The sequence below is a fragment of the Dreissena polymorpha genome, chromosome 9, assembly GCF_020536995.1.
Source record: "Dreissena polymorpha isolate Duluth1 chromosome 9, UMN_Dpol_1.0, whole genome shotgun sequence".
NCBI lineage: Eukaryota > Metazoa > Mollusca > Bivalvia > Myida > Dreissenidae > Dreissena > Dreissena polymorpha.
In genome coordinates, this window is record NC_068363.1 from 84047975 (window position 1) to 84072673 (window position 24699).

At 36.2% G+C, this 24699-nt stretch overlaps 1 protein-coding gene across 1 annotated transcript in view; it reads left to right on the plus strand.

The window, feature by feature from the left end:
- Positions 1-617: 617 nt before the first annotated feature.
- The window catches only part of LOC127845740 (exocyst complex component 2-like), a 61674-nt gene continuing 37592 nt past the window's right edge, over positions 618-24699 (plus strand). Inside the window, exons 1-11 of the mRNA XM_052376851.1 lie at positions 618-761; positions 9079-9199; positions 10074-10244; positions 11040-11213; positions 12650-12719; positions 12922-13046; positions 16390-16461; positions 19689-19834; positions 20628-20709; positions 22312-22414; positions 24154-24323. Coding sequence (XP_052232811.1) covers positions 9088-9199; positions 10074-10244; positions 11040-11213; positions 12650-12719; positions 12922-13046; positions 16390-16461; positions 19689-19834; positions 20628-20709; positions 22312-22414; positions 24154-24323 — 1225 coding nt within the window. The 5' untranslated portion in view covers positions 618-761; positions 9079-9087. The remainder of the gene's footprint in view (positions 762-9078; positions 9200-10073; positions 10245-11039; positions 11214-12649; positions 12720-12921; positions 13047-16389; positions 16462-19688; positions 19835-20627; positions 20710-22311; positions 22415-24153; positions 24324-24699) is intronic.

The window sequence follows — 24699 nt, forward strand, 5'->3', positions numbered from 1 at the left end:
ACACGATGTCAGATTATCGACGTGTTTTTTGACACCTGTCATGTCTAATTGAACAGCCTGAAGTGCTTGCGTGATGGGCTCTAAAAAGCGTTATCACAAATGTCGCCGTTTCTCTTGCCGTTCATAGCTTATATGCGATTTGTCGTCCTTTCGCATTCTGTTCGTTTTGCGCTTAATATTCAAACTAACGGCGTATTTCTATGAAATGGTTAGCGAAGATTCGTATGCTTTTTTACTTTGCAGACCAACTTGTTTCGCTTTACAATGGTGTGTTCGGAACTAGCCGTCTTCTCTTAGGTCTCTCTCTGAAATCCTTAATGATTGCTCTCACATTTCCCATGGCCTTTACTGCTTTTCATTTTAACTGAAACAAATAACGTCTAGAATGTTATTTTATTTTTAAGTGGGCAGAAATGCAACTATTTTTAATGGTATTAACTCTTAGGGCAAGTTAGTTTTTGGGAGTCATGATTTTGTTCGAATGTACAGTTTGCGTGAGCCAATTAAGTTATTAGGTAGGTCTCCCGTGACACGCACCGGGTCCTCATTTTGACTCGTACATCATTCAGTCTCACTTAACAAAATCACGGATTGGCTGCAGTCGGGGCCTGCTGCAATGAGCAGGAGAAAATCGACAAAACTATCACTGTCGGTAACGATTGTACTGAGTATTGAAAAACAACAACAACAACAGGGACCCAATTGAGAAGTAATTTTTCAATGATAAATTTGAGCTTTTTTTGAAGTACCATATATAAAAGGTAAGTGATTTATTTAATGCACACGAATGTGTTTCATTTTATATCGTTGTTGTACATGTTATTTATTATTTTTATGAAAGAATTAAAAAAACAATTATCACCACTTTCGGATATTGTTTTCGGATAGTCAAATTGTCATTTCATGAACTGCAGTCCATAATGATCGCTTACCTAGTTTTTGTGGTATCACGATCCATGAATGGATGCATACTATAAAAATATAATATGTTTCTAAACATGTTACAGCTGACAATCTCCTAGAAGTCAACAAACGCCCACAACGTAACCATAATTCTAAATCCATCAAACTGGCAACAAGTGACACTGACATTTATAAATACTCTTTTATTCCGCGTACTATTCGGGACTGGAACTCTTTACCAGACAGTGTAGTGACTTGTACTAAAAGTGAACAATTCAAAAGTGTTCTAATTAAATCGTGCTACTAACATTTTAACATCAAAGGGCACACACCACACCCTCGATAAGTTTTGCTCATAAGTGAGCTAGTTTCGAGTACCATACAGATACAGATACAGAAGAGTCGTCAAATAATTTCCAGTTGAACATCCATTTTAATATCAGATGTATGGACCTTGAATTTGCTTGCATACACAAGACCATCAATATTTGGTCAGTGTCTGGTTCCAAACCAGAATCATTTATCGTCTGAACGAGATTTAGTTATAATCTCAGGGCTATAGTTAACAAGCATATTTGCGTTATTACGCAATTAAAATAACCAAAAACGTAATTAAATTCAAAATAAAGCGTACAAAAACGCAAATACAAATTTAATAACGTAATTCCCGTAAAAAACATTGCGTCACAAAACGCAATTCTTACAAGCACCGGACGTATTTTTAAGACTGGTTATTTTCCGTACAGAAATGTGCCGGATAGATTAAATGCCGTCCTATGAAGAAAAGAAGGCAGTCTTTCCAGCAGTTATCAATCTTTGTGGTATTTTTGTAATTATTTTTAGACCCGTACGATTTCTACATTCATTTTCAATGTATTAAACTCAAAATGACCCGAAAACGGGGGCATCGCTTTGAACAGCCATAACTTCATCAATTGTGCAGCGATTTTCACGAACTCAGTCTTATTCAGCGCAAAAATGTCTGAACTTTGATCAGAAATTCAGTAATTGTTTGTTGTTATGTACAGGTACCTTTTTTTAATTCCATTTGTATAAATAATATAGTAACCTTTGTAGTTTTTTATTAAATTATATATGTCATTCCCTTAATTACCCAATTGAGTTCAAAATAATGGGATTGAAAAACCCAATTTAGCTCAAAAGTAGGGGGTGAAAAATTTGGTTAAAACTCTATTGAATTTACAAAACCCTATTGTTGTCAAAACAGGGGGTGAATTACCCAATATGCCCAAAAGTTATATATAGCCCTGTAATCTACTCATAATCTTAACAATAATCTGAAAATATCCACTTTTAATTCTAAATAAAAGTTTGCCCAAGTTTTTTTTACCATAGAAGTAATGTTATCATATTGGCAATGTAATCAAGAGTGTCAATTGATAATTTATAGTATACCTTATTATCTTTTATTGCAAAACATAGTTATACAAATGTTATGATACAGAGTTTTACACAAGAATTTCAATATATTTTAAATACCAGGAGTAAATGACCATTGGACTGAATTTCAAGGAGTCAAATTAAAAAATGCTGGGGTCAATATTGAAGTGCAAAAATAAGTGTATGTGAATTGTCTTTTTTGTTTGTTTTATTCAAAATGTTTGTATAAAAGTAGACTTAGAGTAATACAATGTCTTAAAAAGTTATATCGCTTTATTAAATTATTTAATACATACAGAACAGAACATAATTCTTTATTTGTAAATACATGTCATTAATCAGCGATTTTTGTCCTTCTTTATAAAGTACCGGTAAAGGGCACTTTCCCAATTACGAAAAAACTACAAATTTCCCAATTGCTGGCCAAAAATTCCCAATTTAAGGTAAAAAAAAAAAAAAAAAAAAATTTTATTTTTTTTTGAAAATGCAACATTTTGTTAGTTTCCCTGTGCAGCTCTATGGTTTGAACCTAGGTTAATATAATATTGACAGCTTGAAAACACTTAGAATCAATTTTAAAGTATTTGGGAGCATAAAATCAAATACACCAATTTCCCAATTTGAGGGTTTCACGACTCGATTTTTCCCAATTTTCAGGTTTTTACTACTCAATTTTTCCCAATTGGACCGGTACGGGTATTTTTCCCAATCGGACAAAAAAAAGTCGCTGTTAATACAGTTATAAGAATTTATGTTGTGTCAAATTTCAATTTTCATGAGATATCAATAACATCAAGTGGTACACATATAGAGAGACTTTCTTAACAATATCAGCATCTTGAGATGACATCAGTACATAGAAATCTTGAGGATCAGTACCATGTGTATACCAGTTAAACAAATATAAATTTCTAACATCATCATATTTATGACATTTAAAAAAGGCATGAAATTCACAATTATTAACTAATGTGTTTAAATTTTGTAGACAATAACTACATATACGGTTTTCTTTCAATATACCACTATGTCTACCGAGTTCAATATTTAATTTATGGTTTGATAATTTAAACCTGGACATGGCTGTACGGTATTTGAAATAAATGTCTAATGACGAGTATTTCTCAATATTTAAAGACTTTAACAGTGGCTATAGTGATAACATCTACTTGAATTTTCAACAGAAGCGTACCAGTCTAGCGTACAGCAATTGATAACATGCTGTCTAAACATTCTAATAAAGTTATTTTTGTTTCCGACATCTTGACTTATCCATATGAACCCAAAGCCATATTTGTATAAGAGAGTTTTAACCTTGGTTACCCAACATGTTCTGCCTACATCGTCAAGCGATTTTAACATATTGTAACACTGTTTTGGGTATCTGTGTGATGGCATGGTTAATAAAGTACACCAGTATCGAATACAATTGATAAAGTATGTCGTGCATGACAGTAATCTACCACATTCCCTAGAACCATACACGTGTTTGTGGTTTTTGCAACGTGCAGTATATTTTTGCAATATTTGTTTTGAACAGCTTCAATAGAATCAATGTATTCATAGCCCCAAATTTGGGACGCATAACAAAGAATTGGCTTCACCATAGAGTCAAAAATTTAAAATGAGTCTGGAGTTGAAAAATAGCCGAAAGGTTTTTGAAATGTTTTGATTGAAAATAGAGATCTTTGAGCTTGTGATATTAGTTTTGAGTGGGCAGACGACCATGAGAGACTTGATGTTAGCAATATACCCAAATATTTATAAACGGAAGATACTTTTATTTCATTTCCGCGATAAAACCAGTGTTCCTATTTGCGAAGAGGACCGCCATTTCGAAAAACAGTTAACTCAGTTTTGTCCAAATTAATTTCCATACCAGATTCATAACAAAATTGGTCAATAATATTGATTTGTTGCTGAAGTTTTGCAGCAGTTTCAGCACATCCGGCCACATCGCCTGCAAACATTAAACAAAGAATGTCTGGGATATCGTCAGTTATAAATATTCCTGTGCTACACTTGTTGCGTAAAAGGGCAGATAATACATCAATGAAAAGATTGAAGATGGTCGAACTTGATTTGTCACCTTGACACGTTCCGATGTTACACGGGAAAAAATCAGTGATATGATTTTGAACCTTGATACATGACTTAAGATTTGCATATAGAGCTCTAAGGATTCGAAGGAAGTTACCATGCACGCCTTTCTTCTCTAAAGAGATAAATAACTTGCTATGATTGATTTTATCAAATGCCTTACAAAAATCCACGTACTTGCAGTAGAAACGACCACCTTTCTTAGAAAGATATTTTTGTACCATTGCTTGTAAACAGAAAAAATTATCGACAGTTTAATAGCCCTATGAAAACCAGATTGTGATTCATCAATCTTTTTGTAATCTTCAGCCTAACTGTACAATCGATTATTTATAATGCCAGAAAATATTTTATATAATGTGGTAGTAATAGATATACTTCTGTAATTGCCAGGAATGTTTGTCTGACCAGATTTGTGAATAGGAGTTATGACACTAGAACCCCATGATAAAGGGATACTTCCGGTTTCTATATTTGATTAAAAAGGAGTAACAGGATGGGAGATATGTCATCCGTAGTATATTTGAAATTGGTATACCATCAATACCGCTACTTTTTCCAAAAGATAAGCTAGAAATAGACCTTTGAATGTCCTCAATTGTGATCGGTTCATTTAAGACAGTGACTGTAGGATCAGCGAGATTATGTGAATTATCAGTATCTGGATCTACATTAGTAATATTTTCATCATACAAAAGTCTGGAAAAGTACTGATACCATTCAGACGGTGAGATACTATTGTCTAAAGACGTAATTGTTTTACCTTTGTTAAGAACTTTCCAAAAGATGCAGGGATCGTTTCTACTGGCAAACAATAATTTTCTGTTGGATTCCTGAAATTTATTGACTAACTATCGGCACTAATTTTTGAAATCATTTCGCTTATCTTTATATGTCCGTAGGTAAAAAGAAGAATTTGTTTCTCGAAATTTTCTTAATGCTTGATATTTGATCTGTTTGAGGGTATCACATATCAAATTCCATGCACCACGGGGGTTTGGAAAAGGTGTGTATACTAAAATGTTTGACCAGCATACATTGAGCTGCGTTATAGTACAAAGAAGTAATAGTTTCAACTGCGGAATTAACATCCTGAGAAATACTTTCTCGCAGTGAGTCATATATGGTTGGTAGCAAGTGCTTAAAATCATCCGTAAATTGTATAAGTTTGTCCTGTTTCCATTTAAATCTTTTAATAGGTAGAAGATTCCTTGTCATTATATTAACAGGTGTTTGGTTAGGTAGTTGGTTAAGCTTAAGCAAACATGAGATTGGAAAATGGTCAGATTCATCTCGATTGATTACACAAAAATCCTTTATGTAATAAAATAAACCGGAAGACGCTTACATGTAATCCACTACACTGGCACCATCATTTGAGATACAAGTAAAATTACCATCAATATCACTAGAAAATCGCCCATTTAGGAAGTGAACATCAAAAATACAACATAGATTGACTAAAGACTTGCCAAAATTATTTGCACGGAAGTTATCTCTGTTAGAACGAGGTAAATCAAAATAGCTACCTTCATATTCAACATTACCAAAAATATGAGACAATGTTTCATCAGGTATAAAATCTAGGTAATCTTTACATCTGCTATTCATATCTCCTGCAATAAAAAGTGGAGTGACAAAATATTCTGTTTGAATACATTCTAAGTGTGAAAACATGTTTTTAATACCATCCTTTTGTTCCTTATCATTGTAATAGCATGATCCTTCTGGTGAAATATAGGTAAAATACATAATAATATCTTCACATTTATAAAAGGCTGAAAATTCACAGTATAAGACAATGCAATTATCAAATGTATCAAATATACGACGAAAATTGACCCGTTTAGCAAGAAAGCTTTTAATGTACACGCTAATATCTCCACTATTCCTTACAGATGTATTTTTCATATTTCTTACAAAATCAAAGTGGATGTAAGACTCTAAAAATTCATTAAATTCTCCGTTAAATTTACTCTATGTTTCATTTAGTGCAATTATACCATAATTGTAGAGAAATGTTTTCACTTCACAATTGTCAACAAACTTGTATAACCCGTTTACGTTCCACGTGAGGATATTTATATCTTCAGAAGGCATGCCATTCTGTATATAGCCTTGGCCTAGTCCCTTTGTGTAAATGTCGCTGTCGCTTTCCACGTGTTCTTGAGAGGCGCTGATAAGTGGGGGGTCTACGTCATTGTTCCCGTGCATGTCATTATCCAATCGTCTGCTTCTGCCATGTGCATTCCCACGATCGCTAGACTGAGTTGTAGTACGGCGTTGACCATTGTTTACTATCTGCTGTGTAAACTCATCATATTTGTACATGCAATTGTTAACCAGGTTTTCCGAAGGAAAAAACTGGTTATTAGATTGGCGAATGCGGGCGGGCTGGCTGGCTGGCGGGCTGGCTGGCGGGCTGGCGGAATAAGCTTGTCCGGGCCATAACTATGTTGTTCATTGTCAGATTTTAAAATCATTTGGCACATTTGTTCACCATCATTGGACGGTGTGTCGCACGGAATAATTACGTCGATATCTCCAAGGTCAAGGTCACACTTTGAGTTCAAAGGTCAAAAATGGCCATAAATGAGCTTGTCCGAGCCATAACTATGTCGTTCATCGTCAGATTATAAAATCATTTGGCATATTTGTTCACCATCATTGGACGGTGTGTCGCGCGAAATAATTACGTTGATATCTCCAAGGTCAAGGTCACACTTTGAGTTCAAAGGTCAAAAATGGCCATAAATGAGCTTGTCCTGGCCATAACTATGTCATTCATTGTGAGATTTTAAAATCATTTGGCACATTTGTTCACCATCATGGGACGGTGTGTCCCACGAAAGAATCACGTCAATATCTCCAATGTCAAGGTCGCCACGACTAAAAATAGATTTAAAAAAAAAAAAAAACTTACAAAGGGGGTTAATTTTTTTTGGTCATTTCAAAAGTTCAGTTTGAGTTTTCTCCCTTTATCAGATTTTTTTTTCACAATGAAAACCTGGTTTTGTGACAATTTTGTCCCTTGTTTATTATTAGTTTATCGTAGCGTATCAATGAGTAATTGCCTTTTCTGCGTTCTTCAATCATGCATTCACCTAGTATTTTTCGATGCCGACGGATATGTTCCGAGTAGTCTTGTTGCACAGAAAAGTCTCTTCTTGATTTTAATACATCATTTTCTTTTGAGAGGATCATTTGACAATCTTTATAGCGAACAAAACGTGCAATTATAGTACATTTCTGATCGTCCCTGGATTTAATTCGGTGTGCTCTGTCGATTTCAATTTGTTCCGCTTGATCACCCAATTGCAATTCAGATTTGAGAAATGACCTAAGCTTGTTTTCTGTCAATGACCAATCTTCATAGCATAATGTAAATGAATTGGTACTCAATGATAATGACACACAATATTATTATGTAATACTGCTTCTTTGTTCAGGGTCCTGACTTGAGCAGTTTTTTATTTACAGTTTGCACTCTCAGCTTTTTCTTCAATAATATGTTGTACTGTCTGTTTCTTGATCTTGGCCATCCTACTATAAACTTCCATGACATGGTCAACATGCACTTTGTTATGAGTGAGTGCACTCATCTGGTAATTATTAGAGACTTTTGTGCCATCGTTAGCGCACCACTGGCACTTCATCATAAGCCCATCTTTCTCAGTTTGTTAAGTCACCAACCATGAAAAAGACCATCTATTCCTCTTTGAATTTTCTATTTCTTTGTGTGGCGGATAGGCCATTCCGTCAATATTTTTTGCTTAAAAATTATTGAGAAACTATAAAAATATTCTTTAGCCATAGTATCTTTTACAAAGACAAATAACATTTTGTTATTCACATACAATCAATCTGATCCAATGAAAAAAAGTTTGCAAATGTTACTGAATGTTACACTTAAGCAATGAACTTTCCAAGCCAATGACATTACATGAAGAACATTTCAGTTCTCAACAATTTCTCTATATATATACGGTGCCTGCTAATCGGTGCCTATTCAAAAGGATGCTATGATCCTCATCTTGTGTAAATTTTATTTCGCAAAAAGAGTCACTTACCGTATTGTGTTTGTTGTCAATTAATACGCCTTAATTGATCTCTCCGATTGAAACAATTGTTGTTCCCTCAGTTTGGATTATAGTATTGACAATTGATAATACGGGTCGAAAAGAAACTGTCGTGCTTATGTCAATTCATAGGGGATTGTTGTGCAATATGCATACACAGCAATTAGTCATAGGTGTTTTCGCAGTTTGGAGTTTATTTTGGATTATGAACCATAATTCAAAGTTGCTGTTTGAATACTGCTAATTGCCCAATTAGCGGTCACGCACCCTGTAGATGGAGACATGTTTATTGGAAGAGATGAGATAAGATAAACTATGCTGTGTTATCCCCTCGATGTATAGTTTCAAATATTGGCTCATGTTTGTCAGTTAAGAGCATTATGGGATTTATTATTAAGGACTTGAGATGTTAGCTGACTGACATACAGGTCAAATTTTCGGTGCGTCAAAATGATGCAAAGCAGAAAAAATGGTTGGGTCAAAAACGAGTCATGTTTTCTGGTTTATTGAAATCCTTGTTACACCTCAAAATTAAATCCCAGCACATCAATGCTCATCTTTAAATTCTAAGTTACTGAAGTACTGTTGTTTTCAGGCTTTCAGCATGCCAGTTCCCCTACCTGTTGTGACAGGTGTTTCTCCTAGAGAGGGGCCCCCTGGAACACGAGTAACAATCAGGGGAGAGAACCTGGGACGAGACATGAAGGATTTAATAGGTAAGCTTTCCATATTGTGCGACTTACTTCATTATCAATGGTAACATGCACAGAACGATAGTGATAAGGCACCATGTAGAAATAGTTCTAGTACTTTTAGCTCAACTGAGCAGATACTGCTCATGATGAGCTGTTGCAGTGAGTTGCTATCTCATATCAAGTGAGGTGTGTCCTCCACTGTCAGTCGACAATAATTTGTTTCAAATTACATCTCCCAAACGGCTTGGCAGATTGTCAAGAAGATATGCTCCTTGGTTCACCCTTTTTAAAGTTGTTCAAATTGTTCTGGTTTACTGTTTGTCAAAAGGGATAAACATAGAAGTCAAGAATCGAAACTTCAACAGTTTTCCTCTCTGAAACCATATGGCTCAGATGTCAATTAGTTTAAACTTTACATTGTATAATGGTCCTTTTTATAGTCTGTTAACATCTTTCCCTTGGGATCAAAATTTGGCCCACCCTGGCTGTGACTTGTTATCTGTATATGAATTTTATGAAAACTGTAAAAGTCTTCTCTAGAACACCCAGAGTTATAATATTTATCATGTAACATCATATGTTGGTCCTATGCCAAGTGTGTTCAAATCATGCCCCTTGGTTTAAAATTGACTCTGCCCTTGGGGTAACTGGGGTGTTTACTAGGACACAGTTTTATTTATTTTTTTAACAATAAAGATATGTTCATAGTATGCTAAGCTTTGTAATTATTTCTTTATGTGATTGACGTGACAAGAAGTTATTTTAAATTGTAAGTAGTCAACTTAGAATTTTACCATGCAACACCATTACTTTTACACCGCTTTCTCAAAAACTCAGATAAATATGTTTATACATTATAGGCTGTTATATAGAATGGTCATTACTCATTTTTCAGGTTTGAAGATCTGTGGAGTGGACTGCTTGTTATCAGCTGAGTGGAAATCCAGCAGTAAAGTGATTGCACGCACAGGGCTTGGCAAAGGAAAAGGGGATATCATAGTGACCACGAAATCTGGGGGCATAGGAAGCTGCACTGTGGGATTTAAGGGCTTCTCCATTCAGATAGGTAACTTCAAAAACACCTTTGTCAAAACAGGGTCGGCAAAATATATATATGTTTGATAGGATTGTTTCCAGAGCATTACTAGAGAAGTGAAAAATGGACAGAATTTGCTATTTTAATGATCTGTAATGAACTGTACCGATTACCTGTCCTTACTTTAATCTTTGGTGACATTTGGAGGACCACAATGATATCCATGTGAATAATAAAATAAGAATTCTCTGTCCAGTCAATTAAGTGTTGCAGGAATGTAAAAATGAACTGTTAAGTTGGCCCCTGCATTTTCTTTGAAGGCTTGTATGCCCTTCAAACTACTATTAGTAATGAAAGAAAAGGATGGGAAACCATGGCAACAAAGTTATTTTCTATTTGGTTATTTTATTTGTTGAATTCTTGACTGTGAATAATTTTTAACTCGGCTGTTTTCGGAGAAAACCCTAGGTATTGTCATAGCCAGCTCTTCATATCGTCCGACATTCACCGTCCGCGTCGTGCTAAAACCTTAAGATTTTGTTGAGGTTTTCAACATTGGCTCTAAAATAAAAGTGCTTCAACCTACAACTTTGAAACTTCATATGTAGCTGCACCTTGATGAGTTCTACATGCCACACCCATTTTTGGGTCACTAGGTCAAAGATCAAGGTCACTGTCAAAAAAAAAAAAAAAAAAAAATTCTGACTAGCTTTCATTTATTCAAAACTGCACCCGCAGCTGAGCATGGCACCCGTTATGTAGTGCTCTTGTTTTCATTAATATTGCTCACTGCATTTATGTGGATATTGACATTTGTGGCTGTAGGCCCTCTGCAGGAGTCGGCAGTCTGGGTTGACGAGACCCAGTCTGTGCTGAATCAGCTTGGTCGCCGTGGTAACCAGTCTGCGTTGTCAAGCAAGGACAGTGAGGACCCTCTGGGTCTGTCAGACGAGGGCAAGAGGGCAAAGGAGGAAGACATGTTGGAGATGTTCCCGGAGTGTACGTTCATAGCGATGTTTTTTGCCCAAATGGGAAAAGTACTGGTATAACGCCAATTGGTAAAAATTTACAAGAAAAAACCATAAAATTGGGAAAATTTGTGTCATGAAATCTTCAGATTGGAAAATATAGTGTTTTTTGTGTGTTTTACATAATTGTACAAACCATCTTAATTTCTTGTACATACCTTTTTGCTGAAACTTTTAGTTTAATTGCTCATTTTATTTGTTGTCTTTCAAATAATTTGATTTAGGGAACAAAATTGAGGCAACTTGCCTTACTTTTGGGAACTTTTTTGGAAGGCAATTTGGTAGTTTTTCTTGATTGGGTGAGTACCTTTTACGGATACTTTTTTAAAGAATAAAAAACTGGTTCACATGACTTGTTGTAAATGCTTTACATTAGTACAAATGTCAACAATTGACCTTGAAACAGTTGTATATGCTAAGCATGACTACACATGGAACTGTTGGAACTGTTGTATATGCTACACATTAAAACACCTATTAATTAAGTGTTGATCTTGGAACTGTTGTATATGCTTAGCATGAATACACATGTCCAGAGTTTACCTTGGAATTGTTGTTAATGGTTAACATTTCTGTATTGAAATTCAGGCTTTAGCTTCTATTTTCTTTATCATAGCTAAAAAATATTTAATTCAAGCTTTCCGATGGTTTGTATAGAAAAGGCAGTGAATTTAAACTGATAATTCACTGTTTCAAACAGTAAAAATTAACAGTGAAAATTATAGATAATTTTATTGTTTTACCGGAATTATTTTTAGATCTGTTTGGTTTCCCCATTTTGAACCCTATTTTACCAAGGGAAACTTCTCTTCTATGAATGTTTATAACAACATACGGATGGGTTTCGCTTGAACATACATATAATGACATGTGGGGCGCCCAACAGGGAATTAGATCAACCAGAATGGCAAAAATACAAACATTATTATTTGTAAGCATAAAATAAAAAGATTTTTTTTAGGATTTTGTGGAATATTGATTTTAATTCACTCATGATCATAAAAAAAAAATACTTTGACTTGTGGCTGCACCACTCATGAACATTTTATTTTCTATGATCACTCGTGAATGAAAATCGATATTCCACCAAATCCAACAAATATCTTTTATATGTCAAATTGTTATACATGTTTTTTGAAGGGGGTGTATCAAGAATAAGGTATTCAGTTACTCTTTCAGGAATCACAACAGTACATGTATACAAATTTAATTCACTGTTTGAATTAGGATTAATTTTATGTTGTTGTTTTTTTATGTCAGATCATGCATATTCGAAATTATTATTTTTTAGTTCAAGTAAAGTTTTATGTCTTTTCCAATGAACAACAGCACACACACATGCTATGCTACATTTTTAAAAAGTATTTAAACAAGTGTATCAAGAACATGTTTATTGGTTGTCTCCAGCCTCTGGAAGTATGTCTCTGGAGAATTTCTCCCCTGCCTGGTACCTGCTAGAGAATCACCAGGGAGCAAGGTACACCCACACACTTATTGCAATTAACATTTTTTGTCAACTAGCCTTTTATCTTGACTCTTATTTATGTAAAATTAAACTACCAAAATCTTATAGGCTCTTTAAACTCCAATGTTTGGAATACACTATGTTCTAGACAGAAATACATTTATTCATGTGCTCCAAATTTTAATTAACTGTACTGTTTGCCTGCTATGTACAGCTTTGAAGACCTGAAGCTGGGTCTAGCCAACATGAGGTTGAGTTCACGGTCCCGCTCTGAGGGCCCCACTGCCTTTGTAAAGGCCAACATTGGTGCCATACTGGACTGTCTAGACAGCCTCAACAGTGAGTGGTGGGCAATTAGTCCAGTGGGGTTGGTTTTTTTCATCATTTTTGGAATGGGGCAGGGAAAAAATTGGCTTTGCTTTGACAAAATTGGGGAAAAAATTGCTGACATATATTATACAATTTGGAATAAAGTGTTTGAGTATTATAATTGCTAAAGATTAACTCTTAAAGATGTATATGGAAATTAAATGAATATACATTAATCTTTTTTGGAAACCTTAAAATGGGAATTGGGGGCAGTCATTTGTGAAAAAATGAATACTTTTTATCACCCGCCAAAGGCGGAGGGATATAGAATTGGCGTTGTCCGTCAGTCTGTAAGTCCGTGCGTCCATCCGTCCTTTTGTCACAAAACTGTTAAGGGCTATATCGCAGAAACTATATAAGAAATCAATATGAAACTTCATAGGTGTATAGATATCAATGAGGAGAAGTACAAGAAACATAACCCTATACTTTCTTAAGTGTTATTGCCCTTTGTTTTTAACCAGGTTTTCCGAAGGAAAAAACTGGTTATTAAATTGGCGAATGCGGGCGGGCTGGCTGGCTGGCTGGCTGGCGGGCGGGCGGAACAAGCTTGTCCGGGCCATAACTATGTCGTTCATTGTCAGATTTTAAAATCATTTGGCACATTTGTTCACCATCATTGGACGGTGTGTCGCGCGAAATAATTACGTCGATATCTCCAAGGTCAAGGTCACACTTTGAGTTCAAAGGTCAAAAATTGCCATAAATGAGCTTGTCCTGGCCATAACTATGTCATTCATTGTGAGATTTTAAAATCATTTGGCACATTTGTTCACCATCATGGGACGGTGTGTCGCACGAAAGAATCACGTCAATATCTCCAATGTCAAGGTCGCCACGACTAAAAATAGATTTTTTTTAAAAACAAACTTACAAAGGGGGTTAATTTTGTTTGTTCATTTCAAAAGTTCAGTTTGAGTTTTCTCCCTTTATCAGATTTTTTTTCACAATGAAAACCTGGTTTTGTGACAATTTTGTCCCTTGTTTTTTATATATCAATGGATTTGCACCCATCCATAAACAAAATTTATTTGGCAGGGAAAATAGATTCAACAAATTTGCTTGTTTAGATGGGAATGGTTTGGACTTTAGCCCAAAAACTTCTCCCCAAAAAACCCACTGTAGTCAGAGTAGAGGGAAATGATTAAGTGTGTCCTATATGAAAAACATAGATAAAGCAGAATGTGAACTTTGCCATTATATTAAGAGTAACTTAGCAAAACTTGCTTATGGTGAGATATTGTGATCACCTTTTGTCCGAATGGCATTGTGTGCTTCCTGTCATCAACCTTAGCCTTCTTCACAGAAGAGAGGCCTTATTTAATGCCTTATATTTATGTAACGTGGTAAGAACATGAACTTGGTATCTGTGGTTGAAAATTAAGGTCACTAGGTTAAATTACATACAAAGCTTGTGAAGACTCTAGAGGCGTGAGGCCACATTTATTGCCCATTCTGCATGACACTTGCTTAGAACATCTAAGTTAAAAAATGGTACCAGTTTGTTAAAAAAAAAAAAGTTAAAGGAGGCGGAGCAGTTTTGCATACGTGTCTACAGTAAAACAATATGAGCAATTTATGTCGCCTTTTTTGCCCAATCATCATGAAATCATTTGTTGTAATGATATATTTTTTTGAAGAAAACATGATTTTTCGATTGCGAGAATTTTGTACAAGGCTGTAGTGAAACCTTATGAACACTGTAGATCACAATGGTTGCCTAATCATCCCATAAAACATGCTCATAATTTTCATTGATATGATATCTTTGTAAAATTAGAAAAGATTCTGGTCTTTTGAAAACATTTATTTTGATTATTTGGTCTTCTTCTGTTAACAATCCATAGCATTTGTATCCTAGTATCAAGAAAAATATTTATTTCAAGCATACATCCTTTAAAAGCTTTGGCTTAAGCTTTGGGCTAGCAATTTGCTCTGCAAACTTGTAGATATCAACAAACATGTAACAATTCTTATAAACAAGAAAGTCACTTTTTTGCTAAAAGTTGTTGATTGGCAAATAGTTCATTTTTAGCTCGGCTGTTTTTGGAGAAAACCCAAGGTATTGTCATAGCCAGCTCGTCGTGTCCATCGTCGTCCGCGTCGTGCTAAAACCTTCACATTTTGTCAAGGTTTTGAACATTGACTCTAAAATCAAAGTGCTTCAACCTTCAACTTCATATGTAGCTTCACCTTGATGAGTTCTACATGCCACACCCATTTGGGGTCACTAGGTCACAGGTCAAGGTCACTGACCTCTAAAAAAAAACAAAAAAAACTGACAAGCTTTCATTTATTCAAAACTGCACCCGCAGCCGAGCGTGGCACCCGTTATGCAGTGATCTTGTTTAATCAGCAGTGATCACAAATGCTTGTTAAGGTTTGTCATTAAGATTTTGCCTAGAAGGCTCATGTTGGAATTGATGCCCCCTATTTCCCCGTGACGCATATGAAAAGTCCTGGTTTTTTAGCAAGTTTGAACACATTTTCCAATATTATGTGTGTATAAGTATATTTTAAGAATTTGAATTTTAACCTGTGATTTTCGATGGGGCATCACACATTTTGTTATGCAGGTGCAAAGTTATATCTTTTTTTGACACATTATGCACTACAAATACGCTTCAAATGATATTATTTATTATATACCTGTTTTATGTTCCCAAAAAATACCAGTTGTATCAATCTGTAAAATACAACTGCACAGAAAAAATTCCTGTAGTATGCTACTCGCTAGTTTTCCAAGTCCGTATTACCATACTAGCATGACTTATTTTAATGATGTCACTTCGAATGCAGAAAATTCTAAGAGCATTCTTGGTTAATTATGAATGCTTAAACTCATTTTTTTAACATAATGATTCAAAGTTGTATATAATAAAAGGCATATTATGCGAGTCAATTGTTACAAATGTTTGTATCAGTCTCGTGGCTTGCGCTATTTCATATCACGCAACCGCCTCTCGTGAGATACATCATCACACAAGCCACTCGACTGATACAAACACATGAAACAATTGACTAGCGTAATATTCTGTATTAATTATTAATGCTGTTAGCAATATTGTCCAAAAAGACGTAAACAGCTACCGGGTATTGATTTTGATTTAATTTATTGAATGCATTACTTAACAATAGGTAGATTTTCATTCTTTGAAAATTAAGGCGGATGTTTGAAACAGCCGGCTGCTAGCTGTTCATGACAACCCTTGTTGTTTCATATAATATCGGTATTCAACAGCATTTCTAATCATATTTATGAAAATCTTTTCTTTTGATTTATTTTCATATACTCTGTAACACTTTTTTTCAGCTATGTATGACAAGTTTACGCAGGATGACATACAAAGAGGATGCATCGATTCGTATGCGGTGTCCTTATTCCGTAAGTAAAAAAGATGTTTTTACACATTTTATTTTGTTTGCAACTTATTTTTTTTTTCGCAACAAAAAGATTGCTTCAGGCTTCATTATGTTTGATGAAATCCAAGGGATGTATTTAAATCTGTTAAACAATTTGATGACATCATGTATATGTTTGTGATGTCAATGGATGATTTTCAAGCTGTTCTTTACGAGCTAAGGCGTCTGCTTTAGTCTTTGAAAGCAGGAATGAATAAACTTGTCAGTACTGAGCACTCTGGTATTCCTATTACGAGTATGTTCAATACTACAACCATGTTTTCTAGTTTCATAGGCCAAGTCGTGTGCAGACGGCCTGTTTTCTACTTTCAGAGGCCAAGTTGTGTGCAGACAGCCTGTTTTCTACTTTCAGAGGCCAAGTTGTGTGCAGACAGCCTGTTTTCTACGTTCAGATGCCAAATCAAGTGCAGACAGCCTGTTTTCTACTTTCAGAGGCCAAGTTATGTGCAGACAGCCTGTTTTCTACTTTCAGAGGCCAAGTTGTGTGCAGACGGCCTGTTTTCTACTTTCAGAGGCCAAGTTGTGTGCAGACAGCCTGTTTTCTACTTTCAGAGGCCAAGTTGTGTGCAGATGGCCTGTTTTCTACTTTCAGAGGCCAAGTCGTGTGCAGACAGCCTGTTTTCAACTTTCAGAGGCCAAGTTGTGTGCAGACGGCCTGTTTTTAGCTCACCTGAGCGATAGCTCGGGGTGAGCTATTGTGATCACTCAGCGTCCGGCGTCCGTCCGTCTGTCTGTAAACAATTTGTAAACATCTTCTTCTACTAAACCATTGAGCCAGTTTCAACTAAATTTCATGTGGAGCATCCCTAGGTCATGGGACAAAAGAATTGTTAAAAAAAATTTGATCACATAACCAAGATGGCCGCCATGACCATATATGGTAAAAACCTTAAAAAATCTTCTTGTCAGAAACCGCTCATCAGATTTTCAAAAAATTTCACAGGGATGACCTTTGAAGGCTCCCCTGAAAAAGTTGTTCAAAGAAATTTGATTCGTCAAAAAACATGGCCGCAGGAGCTCGTTGAACTTTGCATGTTTATTCGTTTTTGCCTATTTTGTGAAAACTTTCAAAAATCTTCCACATTTTTTGTCCGATCCTTTCCAAATTTGCACAGTGTCTTTATATCAATGAGGACACAAACCCTACAAAAAATGAGCATTATTGGTCCATGAAGTACAGAATTACCTCCCCTTGAATTGAGAAAATGGTGTTTATGCAATTAAGTCCAAATTTTTCATCCAATTCTTTACAAACTTGTAAGGATTTAGCATGGTTCAAACAAGGGAAACAACTACGGTTTATGCATGTTCTTTTTATTACAGATTTGCCTCCCTTTAATTCATTCAAAATCTCATTTTACAGCAGAGATTCCAAATCTGACCTGTAAATGAGCCCCATATTTACTGCCAGTGCTAGGTTACCTTTTCCCATTTGATCATTCTTAAGTATTGGTCTTGTAATGCTGCTACTGCTTCTGCTACTGCTACTGCTACTACTACTACTACTACTACTACTACTACTACTACTACTACTACTACTACTACTACTTCTACTACTACTACTACTACTACTACTTCTACTACTACTACCACTACTACTACTACTACTACTACTACTACTACTACTACTACTACTACTACTTCTACTACTACTTCTACTACTACTACTAGTACTACTACTACCACCAGTACTACCACCACCACCACCGCCACCGCCGCCGCCGCCACCACCACCACCACCACCACCACCACTACTTCTACTACTACTGCCACTACTACTACTATGGGATTTTAACCACAACTGTTCATGTTTATCTCCGACACATATTTTTAGGTCACCTGTCATGAAGTGACACGGTGAGCTTATGTGATCGTGTGATGTCCGGCGTCCGTTGTGCCTGCCTGCGTGTGTCCGTGCGTCCGTCCGTCAACAATTTGTTTGTGTAGACAGTAGAGGTCACAGTTTGCATCCAATCTTGATGAAATTTGGTCAAAATGTTTATCTTGATGAAATCCGGTTTGGGATTGTATTTGGGTCATCTGGGGTCAAAAACAAGGTCACTAGGTCAAATAATAGAACAACCTTCTGTAGACAATAGAGGACACAGTTTTCATCCAATCTTTATGAAATTTGATCAGAATGTTTATCTTGATGAAATCTGGGTTGGGATTTTATTTGGGTCATCTGGGGTCAAAAACTAGGTCAAATAATAGAAAAACCTTGTGTAGACATTAGAGATCACAGTTTTCATCCAACCTTTATGAAATTTGGTCAGAATTCTTGATGAAATCTGGGTGGGATTGTATTTGGGTCATCTGGGGTAAAAATCTAGGTCAAATAAATAGAAAAAACTTGTGTTGACAATAGAGGTCACAGTTTTCATCCAATATTTATGAACTGTGGTCAGAATGTTTATCTTGATGAAATCTGGATTGGGATTGTATTAAGGTCATCTAGAGTCAGGAACTAGGTCACTAGGTCAAATCATAGAAAAACATTGTGTAGACAATAGAAGTCATAGTTTTCATCTGATCTTAATGAGTCAGGTGAGCAATTCAGGGCCATTATGGCCCTCTTGTCTACTTTTAGAGGCCAAGTCGTGTGCAGACGGCCTGTTTTTTTACTCAGAGGCCAAGTTGTGCGCAGGTGGCCTGTTTTCTACTTTCAGAGGCCAAGTCGTGTGCAGATGGCCTGTTTTCGACTTTCAGAGGCAAAGTCCTGTGCAGACTGAGTGTTTTCTACTTTCAGAGGCCAAGTTATGTGCAGACGGCCTGTTTTCTACTTTCAGAGGCCAAGTTATGTGCAGACAGCCTGTTTTTTACTTTCAGAGGCCAAGTCGTGTGCAGACAGCCTGTTTTCTACTTTCAGAGGCCAAGTCGTGTGCAGATGGCCTGTTTTCTACTTTCAGAGGCCTAGTCATGTGCAGACAGCCTGTTTTCTACTTTCAGAGGCCAAGTTATGTGCAGATGGCCTGTTTTTTACTTTCAGAGGCCAAGTCGTGTGCAGATGGCCTGTTTTCTTCTTTCAGAGGCCAAGTTATGTGCAGATGGCCTGTTTTCTACTTTCATAGGCCAAGTCGTGTGCAGATGGCCTGTTTTCTACTTTCAGAGGCCAAGTCATGCACTGATGGCCTGTTTTCTACTTTCAGAGGCCAAGTCGTGTGCAGATGGCCTGTTTTCTACTTTCAGAGGCAAAGTCGTGTGCAGACGGCTTGTTTCAGGAGGTGCTGGGCCGCAAGGATCAGGCAGACCAGACTAGGAACGCCCTCAATGTGCTGCAGAGATTCAAGTTCCTCTTCTATTTGCCACTCAACATGAAGAGGAACATTGAGAAGGTGACATTTCATTCTGTTGTTACAATATTATATCAAATTGAACAATGACATTGATGAAATAGCTCACCTTTGGATACACCAACCTGTGTTTCCCATTCTTTGAAGACAGCAATCATATGCAATATTATAATGGCATTTTTTTCTTGCATATGTGCTTGTACCTGTGCAAAGTCTGTAACTGCATCATTCATCATTCATCATGTAATTATAAAATAAGTTACTACAAATGTTCACCATGTGGAGCAATTATGTCACACATTATAATTGTGAACAAAGCTCTAAAGGTCAAGGTTGGAAAATATTTGCATAAGTCAGAAATTTATTTAATTAGTTGCCTCAAAAGATCACCAAGTGAAAAATTTGAGATTGTTGTTAATATGTATATGTTTTTATGCCGCTAAGGGTGGCATATAGATTTTTAACTGTCCATCTGTCAGTCCGTCTGTCCGTGTGAAAACTTTAAAATTTGTCATAACTTTTGCAATATTGAAGATAGCAACTTGATATTTGGCATTCATGTGCATCTCACGGAGCTGCACATTTTGAGTGTTGAAAGGTCAAGGCCATCCTTAAAGGTCAAAGGTCAATTATATGGCTTCAAAGCGGCGCAGAAGGGGGCATTGTGTTTCTGACAAACACATCTCTTGATTTAGATAATTTTTAGTGTTCTTTTCAACAGGCGCTACAATAGGGAACAGGCATAAAGACAAATAACTGCAAGAATTTTGACAATTGTCTTGACATATTTGCGAAGGACATCTATAATTTATCTGCTTATTTTGTGTTTTCTCAGGGAGACTACAGTGTGGTCATCAATGATTACATCAAGGCAAGGTCCCTGTTTGCCAAGAAGGATGTGAAAGTCTTCCAGAAAGGTAGGGCAGCTTCATCAACAAGGTTTATAGGTCGCAGTAGTGTAGTGAATATGGTTTCCGTCTAGCGATTAGGAGGTGAAGGGTTCAATCCCCACTGTTTTTGATTCCCCCCATAGACACCAAGTACTGGTTCTAGTCCCAGGGTCCCAGGAGACAGACTCAAAAGCCTTTCAAATAAGCCTAAGGCTTTTTATGCAATCAAGCTAAAATAGATAGGTAAGAAAGAACCAGGTTAAATAATACACCATGCTTTTACATGTTTGTTGCAAATTTTTCAAGTTGTGCACATCTGTTAGCAAGTCTTTGTGATTAATAAATTAATTGTCTTGTACACATGAACAGCATCACTTCTTCCTGAAGCATTCATATGGACAGCTCTAGTTGTGCTTCCAAAGGGAGGCATATTGTTTTTTCACTCTTTGTCTGTCAGTTATTGGCCAATACTAGGTTTCCACTCACTAACACAACCAGTTTTCATCTAATCATTTCCTAACTGTCTGATGTTCAGGCATAGGCATAAAATGGTTGCCAAGTCTAATAACGGGCAAATATCACCAGGCCTGTATGAGTTATGCCTTTGAATTATTATATTTTGTTCATTGTGTTCTTCACTTAAGCAGAAACATATCTCAAAAACTAAAATCCATATGTAGTTGAAACTTAATTAATTGGTAGGTATCATAAAGTGGATGTTCATAGCACAAAAAACATAACATTTTCCTACATTTAGCTCTCCTAACCACAATGTACTGATGACTAGCTTTTAACAATGCCTTTTGTATCATCATATTTACCTTGTGAACACTTGAAGGTAAAAAACTAAGTCACAAGGTCAAACTAAAGAAAACACTTGTGAAAAATACAGATGCTACATTTATTACCCATTCAAAGTTGAGTTGGGTCACATGGGTTAAAAAACTAGGTTACTGGGTAAAATTACATATTAAAAAAGGCTTGTTAACACTAGCAATCACATTTATCGCCTAATGTTCATGAAACTTCCACAGGTTATTAAGAGTTTTTGTACAGGGTCATGTGGGGTCAAAAGGTAGGACACTTGGTCAAAGTGAAGAAAAAGCTTGTGAACACTTTTTCTGAGATATGGTGCAAGTCAATTAAGAAACATGACCCTATAAGGCTTAATTGGTAGTTTTCTTATGTATCTAAAGAAAAACCATTTGAACACTCAAAATATTAAAAAAATGAATAGTTATGATATTGAGGATGAGTTTGAAAATGCCTGTGGTTTGTTCATAGCAAGGCTGTATTTCATGAAGCTGCACATTTTGAGTGGTGAAAGGTCAAGGTCATCCTTCTAGGTCAAAAGTCAAAAAATACAATCCAAGTGAAGTAATAAGCTTTAAAAGGGAGATAAATTCTAAACCTGCCAAATGATATATTGAAATTTTATTTCAACGTGGCGCAAGAGGGGGCATTGTGTTTCTGACATCTCTTGTTCAATATTGGTGTACAGTGAACTTAGGTGAGTACTTCAGAGCCATCAACTTAGATGAGCGCTTCAGGGCTTATGTTACTCTTTTACTCAAAAGTTGTCATGGAACTTATATATGACAGTTTCCTGAGGTTGTGCTTTTGCTTCAGTGTACAAAGAAGTGGAGAGCATGGTTGAATCCTTCAGAGACATGCTGAGAAAGAAGTTGATGAAGTTGCCCAACACTCTGCATGAGCAGAAGAAGATCATCGGGTGAGAACAAGGCTTGCATTTATGGAGCCTTGTTCTGGGAAAACTGGGCTTAATACATTTATGTAAAGTTTGTCCCATATTAGCCTGTGCAGTCCACACAGGCTTATCAGGGATGATGCTTGTATGTTTTTTTTGTTAAAAGGAAGTCCCTTCCAACAGAAACTCCAGCTCAGGCGGAAAGTGTTGTCCCTGATTAGCCTATGCAGACTACACAGGCTAATCTGGGACAATGCTTTACGCTCATGAATTAAGCCCTGTTTTTCACAAACCAGTCTCGATGGATGTTTAGGAGTAATTTACTCTTTGACTTTGTTTTAGAACTTATTTAATTTTGGCTATTGAAGTCTCATCAAAATGGAAGAAGAAAAATATTAGTTATTTATCTGAAATCTATAATATTGAATGCTTAAGCTTTTTGACACTTAATAAAAATTAAATAATTTACTTGAAAAACCCTTTGAATTTTTAACCAGGTTTTGCGAAGGAAAAAACTGGTTATTAGATTGGCGAATGTCGGCAGGCGAGCAGGCAGGCGGGTGGAACAAGCTTGTCCGGGCCATAACTATGTCGTTCATTGTGAGATTTTAAAATCATTAGGCACGTTTGTTAACCATCATTGGACGGTGTGTCGCGCAAAAGAATTACATCGATATCTCCAAGGTCAAGGTCACACATTGAGTTCAAAGGTCAAAAATGGCCATAAATGAGCTTTTCCGGGCCATTTCTATGTCATTCATTGTGAGATTTAAAAATCATTTGTGATATTTGTTCACAATCATTGGACGGTGTGTCGCGCGAAAGAATTACGCCAATATCTCCAAGATCAAGGTCACAATTTGAGTTCAAGGTAAAAAATGGCCATAAATGAGCTTGTCCGGGCCATAACTAAGGGTTCATTGTGAGATTTTAAAATCATTAGGCACATTTATTCACCATCATTGGACGGTGTGTCTTGTGAAAGAATTACATCGATATCTGCAACGTCAAGGTCACATTGTGAGTTCAAAGGTCAAAAATCACCAAAAATGATCTTGTCCGGGCCATAACTATGTCATTCATTGTGAGATATTAAAATTGCTCGGTACATTTGTTCACAATCATTGGAGAGTGTGTCATGCGAAAGAATTACTTTGATATCTCCAAGGTCAAGGTCACACTTTGAGTTCAAAGGTCAAAATTGGCCATAAATGATCTTGTCCCGGCCATAACTATGTCATTCTTTGTGAGATTTTAAAATTACTTGGTACATTTGTTCACAATCATTGGACGGAGAATTACTTTGATATCTCCAAGGTCAAGGTCACACTTAGAGTTCAAAAGTCAAAAATGGCCATAAATGAACTTGTCCAGGTCATAACTATGTCATTCATTGAGAGATTTTAAAATGACTCTGTACATTAATTTCGTTCACAGTAATTGGACTGTGTGTCATGCAAAAAAATTCAAGTTCAGAGGTCGAAATGGCTAATAATGATAATGGAATAATAATTCTTACAAATCGCCATAAATTAGCTTTTCTTGTTTTGAAAAGACATCATGCAAGATATTCTGTGTCAGTGTAGCATGTGGGGGTCTGTGACAAAGCTCTCTAGTTATAAATATCTTTTTTTGAAAACCTGGTTTTGTGACAAGTTTGTCCCTTGTTACTTATTTCAAATTGTGAATTGCTTAAGACTTATATGACACAATTTACTGTAAAAACTTATATTATGAGTGAAACTTCTCCACTTATCCTGCAGGTACTTGACGAGCCTGGAGATCAGGGGAGACGCAGCCTGGGAGTGCCTGACCAATCAGGAGCGCTGGCTGCACGGCCTGCTGGTGCAGTGCAAGACCTCGCACCTGGAGGTGAGCGCCGACCCGGGGTCACAGAAGAACTCTGCAACGCTGAGTGTGAACTATGGCAGAGGTAGGGAGACTCAGCCATGCATCTGTCTGCCCTTTTAAAAGTCATTAGTATTCCTGAAGTTAGCCTTGGTCTGAGAAAACTGGTCTTAATGCATGTGCGTTAAATGTCGTCCCAGATTAGCATGTGCAGTGCAACCTTAATTAAAAATTACTAGTGAGCAGTTATCATGTGCACTCATATGAGAATGTATTTTATTCTTCTGGAGATTGCATGCATTTTGCTTGAAGATATAAAGTCTTTTCCAGTTCTTTGGATAAAATCGTGTGTAGATATTTTTAAATAGATATCATGATATGTAGATATTTGTTAAATTAATTTTTCTAAATTGTACATGCATGATATTTTTATGCTCCCCAAAATTTATTTTGGGGGGGAG